A 7,773-nucleotide genomic window follows, 5' to 3' on the forward strand; every position below is an offset into this window, starting at 1 on the left:
CACAGTTTCTGATATTCGATAACTGATTGTTTATACACTTAAATGTTTCTTTTCAGTTCTTATTGATTTTTTCTTTAATTGTAATTACATTGTTTTATTCTGCTGTCTGAGCTTCCTAATGTCGAGTTTTGACTTCATGTTTGAAATATATGATGTCATCGCAACAAGTTCGACATCATGGTCCTCATCATCATCACAATCTTCATCCTCCTCCTCCTCCTGGTCACGTGTCTGCTGGGCCCTCCTCCTCCTCCTCCTCCTCCTCTCCGCTCTGCTCCTCTCTGTAGAGTGAATCATGGTGCTGATGGGTGAGGAAGCTCTGAGCTGGACTAACGCTGGACGTGCACGGGCTGTGGTCACTAACGGGCAGCGCTGATCGCTGGTAAGACTTCACGCACATACGGGTTCTTAACACGCGCCTTCACTGTTCTATTATTCAGACTGAGCTTCACACAAAGAACCGGAACTGTGTGGGCGCGTTTGTGTGTGTGATTCGTGATGCAAAATGACGGCATGTAGAATAGCCTGTGTGTGTGTGTGTGTGTGTGTGAGAGAGAGAGAGAGAGAGAGAGAGAGAGAGAGAGAGAGAGGTGAGGTTAGAGCTGGAATTAATGAAGGAGAGACAAAGTTCAAACTGGAGCTGCAAGTTCAACATCACTGTCAGTGTGGGTGAGAGAGAGAGAGAGAGAGAGGGAGGGAGGGAAAGGAAGGGGAGACAGGAAAAAATGGGGAGAGATAGAGAGATTGATAGAAAGGAAGAGAAAGAAACAGAGCTGGAGAAAAAGGAGAGATAGATCAACACAAAAAAGAAGTAAAAGAGAGATGTAGAGAAAGAAAGAGATAAACAGAGAGGAGAATGCAACAGAGAGAAACAGAGAAATGGAGAGAGAATACCTTAAAAAGAAGGACAGGAATAGAGAAAGACTGAGAGAGATAAACAGAGAGATGGAGAGAAAGAAATAAATGGAGAGAGCGATAAACAGAGGGAGAAAAAAGGAAGGGGAGAGAGATGGAGAAAGCAAGAGATATGAAACAGAGATGGAGAGAAAAAGGGTAGGAGATAAAATAAACAAAAAGAGAAGAAGAAGAGAAAGATGTAGAGAGAAAAGGAAAGATAGAGAGGTAGAGGGATAAACAGCAGGGAGAGAGAAAGAGAGAAATAGAATAGGACAAGAAAGCGAGATAAAAAGAGAGAGATGGAGAGAGATAACCAGAGAAAGAAGGACAGAAATAGAGAAAGATGGAGAGAGATAAACAGAGAGGTGGAGAGAAAGATAAACAGAGAAAGACAAAGATAAACAGAGAGAGATAGAGAAACGGTAAAAACAGTGAAGCGGAGAGAGAAAGAGAAAAACAGGTGGAGATAAAAGGGAAGGAGAGATAGACAGAGGGAGGAGAAGAAAGAGATGTAGAGAAAGAAAAAAGGATAGATGGAGAGAGAGGGCTGGGTGAGTGAGATAAACAGAGAAATGGAGAGAGATACATAGACAGAGGGATGGAGAAAGCAAGAGAAATAACTGAGATGTGAAGACAGAAAAGAGATAAATGGAGAGAAGAGAGAGACACAGCGATGGAGAGAATAAAGGGAAGGAGATAGATAAATAAACAGAAAGAGAAGACGAAAAGAAAGATGTAGAAAAAGAAAAAAGGAGAGATAGAGAGAGATGCAGAGGGATAAACACAACAGTGGAGAGAAAGAGGTAAACCCAGAGAAGAAAAGGGCGAGAGAGATTAACAGAGAGGTGGATAGAGAGAGAGAGAGACTATGTGGCTGAACTTTTCTCCTAAATCCTCCTCATTATATGAACGTTATTAGCTCTTATTCAGCCTCACAGTTTTCTTAATGAACGATTTGCTTTATTAATGAACTCGTTGCTTTATCAGCGAACGCTCTGAGCGCCTATAGATTTCTATAGAAAGAGCCAAAGCCTCTAACTTCCTTTAAGAATCAGAGAAAGATGTGAACCTTGTACTGCCCTAGAAAATATAGGCCAAACCCTGCGGGCTAGAGTTGGTATTTACATGCATGTCAGCATGGATTTTTTTCTCTTTATGCTCTTTTTGTGCATTCAGTTAGCAGCAATTAGGTAGGATTACACATAAACTGCAGCCTGTGATGGAGAACAGACTGATTCAGATTCAGATTAAGTCCTGTGTGTATCTGTATGTTGTGGAAGTAAACAAATAAACAAATATACTGATGAATGTTCCTCTCTCCCTCTGTAGATGAGGGGCCTCGTCTCTGCTGCACTGAAGTGAGCCTCGCCGTCAAACATGAATATCTGGATAACGGTGGTCTCGTTCATGGCCGTGTCTCTGAGCTTCACGGAGATGTTTGACATTTACGGAGAGATCTGCGGAGGGCTGTGCGTTTGCGAAGAGCGAGACGGAGTTTTGACAGCCGGCTGTGAGAACAGAGGCATCGTCAGCCTCTCTGATGTCGGGCCTTTGCACTTCAACACATATCATCTCTTGCTCACAGGCAACCTTCTGAAAAAGCTTTCGCTTAATGATTTCGTGCATTACCAAGGTACTCACTATTCTGCATCTGGGCAACAACGACATAGCGGAAATTGAGAGCGGGGCTTTTAATGGACTTCAGGGATTAAAGCGCTTGCACTTGAACAACAACAAAATTGAAGTGCTGCGGGACGACACTTTCGTCGGCCTCGAGAGTCTGGAGTACCTTCAGATCGACTACAACTACGTCAGTCATATCGAGGCGAATGCCCTCAACAGGCTGCGTCATCTGGAGGTACTGATTCTGAATGACAACCTGCTGTCTGCCCTGCCAAAAAACATTTTTCAGTTTGTTCCTCTAACGCATCTCGACCTCAGAGGGAACCAGCTTAAGCTGCTCCCCTACAGCGGCCTTCTGGAGCACATGGGCGGGATCGTGGAGCTGCAGCTTGAAGAAAACCCGTGGAACTGTTCTTGCGAGCTCATCGCACTTAAAGCTTGGCTGGAGAGCATCTCGTACACGGCACTGGTGGGAGATGTGGTTTGTGAGACGCCATTCCGGCTGCACGGCAGAGACCTTGACGAGATCTCTAAGCAGGAGCTGTGTCCCAGGAGAGCCATAGCCGAGTACGAGATGCGGGCCGAACCGGTTCATGGCGCAGAGGGGATCTTCAGGACCACAGTTGCTGGCGCAGCAACCGCATCTTTCACCTCCTCCAACATCCAACGTTCTACACGGCCCACTAAGAGCCCTCGTCAGTCAGGGAAGCTGCGTGCCAAACCCACCTCACGGGTCTCCTCGAGCAAGCCGCAGAACTATGGACCGATGGTGGCTTACCAGACCAAATCCCCGGTATCCCTCGAATGTCCCGCCGCATGCACTTGCAATCTCCAGATTTCAGATCTCGGCCTGAACGTCAACTGTCAAGAGAGGAAGATTGAGCGCATCTCGGATCTAGACCCCAAACCCTACAACCCGAAAAAGATGTACCTCACAGGAAATTACATCCCTTCAGTGCACAGTTCCGACTTTTCAGAAGCTACCGGGTTAGACTTGCTTCACTTGGGGAACAATCGGATATCTGTTATTCACAGCAGAGCATTTGGGGAGCTGGTGCACTTGCGCAGGCTTTATTTAAATGGGAACTTAATAGAGAGGCTCACTGACGATATGTTTTATGGCTTAGAAAGTCTCCAGTTTCTTTACTTGGAATACAATGTCATCAGAGAGATAGCAGTGGGCACCTTTGAGCAGGTACCCAATCTTCAGTTGCTCTTCCTCAACAACAACCTGCTCAAAGCATTACCCCTGGGAGTGTTCAGCGGACTGAGCCTGGCGCGGCTGAATCTGCGCAACAATCATTTTCGGAGCCTGCCGGTAGGCAGTGTTTTAGAGGAACTGACGTCCCTTGTGCAGATAGATCTGTTTGAGAACCCCTGGGATTGCTCCTGTGCTATTGTGGAGATGAAAAACTGGTTGGAGCAGCTCAGCGCCGGAACTGTAGTGAACAGTGTGATCTGTGAGTCTCCTCCGAGGCTGTCAGGAGAGGATGTGCGCTACATTCATTCCTCTCATCTATGTCCAAACAACTCGAACACTCCTGCATCTGCTGTTCCGCCCTCGGAAGAATCTTTCCCAGGCAGCACCATCACCTTGGAAACGGCGTTGGATTTCGACACACAGTATCCCGCAATCCCTCTCTCTGTGCTCATCCTGGCTTTGCTCATCATCTTCATCATGTCCGTTTTCATCGCCGCCGGTCTTTTCGCAGTCATGATGAAACGGCGCAAGAAGGCCGAACGTGCCGCCTCCATGGGCGCCAACGTGAGCTCCTTCAACACCCTTTACAGTGACCGATCGACGACAAAGGTCAGGACCTCTGCAGGTCATGTGTATGAGTACATCCCTCCTGCAGTGGAGGGCACATCCAAAAGAGCCCCCTACGGCCCGGGTGAGGGCACCGCAGGGGAAGGGTACAGAGACTTTGACGAGCTAAACGGCGGGTTGGCATCTAACTCAGACGAGGATGTCGGGAGCACCGCGGTTGGCTCCGAATTCAGTGCCTGCACGCCAGATCCCCTCAACAGATCGTCTCCGCTGCAAGACGATAGCTTTTTTTATCGAGACATCCTGGCGAGAGACCAGCAGGCGTCCTACAGGGCCAATTTACCGTGTAAGCACGGTACACATGTTTCAACTCACTATGCACCAGACTTTGATGTCAGACATCAGTACTTGCATCCAGACAGGATACAGCAGACCATGGTGTACTGCTCAGCGCCAGCCACGGTCTACGTGGAGCCCAACAGGAGCGAATACTGGGAACTAAAAGCCAAGCTTCATTTCGAGCCAGATTATTTGGAGGTTCATGAAAAAAGGACAACTTTCACTCAGTTCTGAGTTGCCACATATGTACCCCTCCCCCTCCCCCTCTGTAAAGGGTTATATAAATGTGAACTGATTACTCTCTGATGTTTGAACTCATGTATTCTCCAAAGTCTCCAGTGGAGGTATGTCTTTCATGTGGATGATGTCTTGGTTTATGTACCAAATTATCTACATGCTCAATGAAATCTTTCATGCTCGTCAGCCATTTATTTGAGATACTTGAGGACTTACTGACCTATGCGACAATTTCAACTTCCTATTTTCTTCACCTGTTGTGAAAATGACCGGGAGCCGTATTACAGAGATCCTATCTGTGAATTTTTTTCTGTGTAGTCACCATGACAACTTCAGGACTGAATTTAAGACAATAGCTATTACAGAATATCACCTAATTGTATCCGAACGCCTGATGAGAAAAGAGGATTGCAGATGCATCCTTGACAGAATTTCTGAAATACTGTCCAAACTTTAGGACAATCCTAACAGTGTCTTAACTTCTGTTTTCTTCCGTTTCTACTGTTAGCTGTTCTACGAAAAAATAGAAAATTAGCATGTTTAGGCAACTGTGACAGGCAGCTAGCATTAACCACCAAAATGACAGTACGTTTACTCATATTGCAGAATGGTGGTGAATAATGAGGCTGTTTATTGAGAGAAATAACTTTACCGCAACATGCAAAAGCCTTAGTACGTCTTTTTCCAACTTCCAGACTTTGAACTTTCTAACTAATCTAGCTAATTAACTTTTTGTTTATGTTATTTTGATTGCATGTTTGCATATCAATTGGCGCTTGGAGCAGATATAACTGATTATCAACCTCCATCGAATACTTTTGGTTTTCCAAACTTGAGACAAGATGCTGTAAGATAAGATCGGCTTCTTTAATATGAATTTGTGAAAAATCTTATCTTGACCTGTCAGATTAAATAGCATTACAGCTAGGAAGTTTCTGTAATACAGCCTCCGGTCTTCACCGTCATTTTGATACTGTTGTTGTATTGACATGTATTCCTAATTCATACCGGTCGAAGTTCTTTTTTTGTGTGTGTCTCTAAAGACACTGATCTCTTTGCACATTTTGCACTACAGGTTGTGCCATGCCACCATTAAAGGAGCTACATGTAATACTCAAGTTTACATTTAAAAATGATCTTCATAAGATCCTCATAGACCATTATATGCCCTTGATCACCAAAACAATTATCAATGCTACATTCGTTGAAATGCACCAAGCATGGTGGTGTGTTTGGTGCAAATGTCATGCAAACAAGAAAAATGGTGTTTATGCAGAATCAAACTCATCCGCAAACCATATTCCATTAGCGAAACCCCAAAGCTTACATTTAGCTCCTTTAATCGTTCGGGGCTACAAGTTTAGACACTCCATGCTGTAAATAAAGTAACTCAGAATATGCAGAGGTGGAGGAAACAGGGTAGTTAATGTTTTTAAATCAAATAATACCTTAAAAGTTTATGAATATGCTGAATTTTTTTATGCATTTGCTGCGCAAGCACAAAATGTACATATGTGCCATACGAATCCAAGACGATGTCGTGGTAGCTGTGCAGTTCTCTTTAAAATTTTACAGCCATATCTACACCCATTTAAAATCACAAGGAAAAAACACAGCGACTGCCGTTCTGTGGGCTCCGGCGTCTACAGGGATCGAGGGGAATCATCTGAAACATCCGGCTCCTTACCCCTCTCCTCGTTCCCTTTCACTCTCTGAACGTGTGACTCAGTGAAAGAAACAGCAATACGATTTTCTTTATCCACCAGGGTTTGCTATTCAACATGTGCCAATGAAATTTTCATGCAAGGCCTGAGGCAATCTGCAAAGGGTGTTTTTTTTGCGAAGCCCCACTTGCTGCAGACCTTAAAATACCATTTCTTCCCGCAGTTTCTGCTTGTATAAAACTATAAATAATGTTTACAAAGCATAATGATTTTTCTTAATTTGCTACGGTCTGGTTGCATTGTGGTTGTATAATTTGTTTTTCTAACTGCGTCAGTGCGAACTGAATTAAATCTCAGTCTTTGAGTCCGTTTAAGGCGGCACCTGCCCTGAAGTTGCACTGATTTTTTTAAATATGTACAGCACATACTGTTCTAATAATGTTTTGGTAGATGCATCTGAACTGGAATGCTGCGGTACGACAAGGACGTGTTTGTTTTGAACCCTGCTGTTTATCTCATGTTGCAGATGACAATGGAATAAAATATATTTTCTTTTCCATTCATACGTTCTATAGATGTTATTTCTGAAAGATTATGATTTGGAGATATTTCAAGATATATCCAGCCATTTATTATCCATATAGCTTACATATTAAAATGTATTATTTACAGGGGCATTCCACCCGTACTAGAGAAATGCTCCATTCTAGAGTCAGAACTGTTCACAGTGGTGGTGATAGGAACCAGACGTCCACCTCTAAAAGCTCCCTCACAGAAAGTTACTACAGTAAATTGTTATGAATTCACTGCCTGATGACTGAGACACTGTTTTATGATAGTTTTGAGAAGATTTTGGCCTTAAAATTAATTTATGGTGGAGGGCGCTGTGAGGAAAATAGTACCCCCCCAAAAAAAGCATATTTTACCATCATCAACATTCCATATAAAACTCAGGAGACATGTGTCGATTCACTGCTAGTTTTCTATATTGAATGGCTGTATTTGTAAAGAATTCGGAGTCGTTAAGCTTCTCTACAGTGAACCGTTTCACATCAAACCACTCTGAATGACCTTGTTTACATTTCAACTATTGAATTATGCAGAAAATTTAACCAAATTGGTGGAATTCCTCTTTATTCAATATATACACCGATGAGCCAAATCATTATGACCACTCACAGATTAACTGAATTACGTTGGTTTTCTCGTAACAGTGGTGCGTATCAAGGTCTGGAATATCTTAGT

General features: G+C 43.7%; 1 protein-coding gene across 1 annotated transcript; it reads left to right on the forward strand.

Annotated features, from left to right (window-relative positions):
- Window positions 1–306: 306 nt before the first annotated feature.
- slitrk5b (SLIT and NTRK-like family, member 5b) lies at window positions 307–5,040 on the forward strand. Its single transcript, XM_036561986.1, is given in 3 exon segments — window positions 307–382; window positions 2,227–2,532; window positions 2,534–5,040. Coding segments are annotated over 2 exon segments (2,586 nt in total). The 5' UTR covers window positions 307–382; window positions 2,227–2,274; the 3' UTR covers window positions 4,862–5,040.
- Window positions 5,041–7,773: the final 2,733 nt, after the last annotated feature.

The sequence above is a fragment of the Colossoma macropomum genome, unplaced genomic scaffold (assembly GCF_904425465.1).
Source record: "Colossoma macropomum unplaced genomic scaffold, Colossoma_macropomum, whole genome shotgun sequence".
In the NCBI taxonomy this organism is placed as follows: Eukaryota; Metazoa; Chordata; class Actinopteri; order Characiformes; family Serrasalmidae; genus Colossoma; species Colossoma macropomum.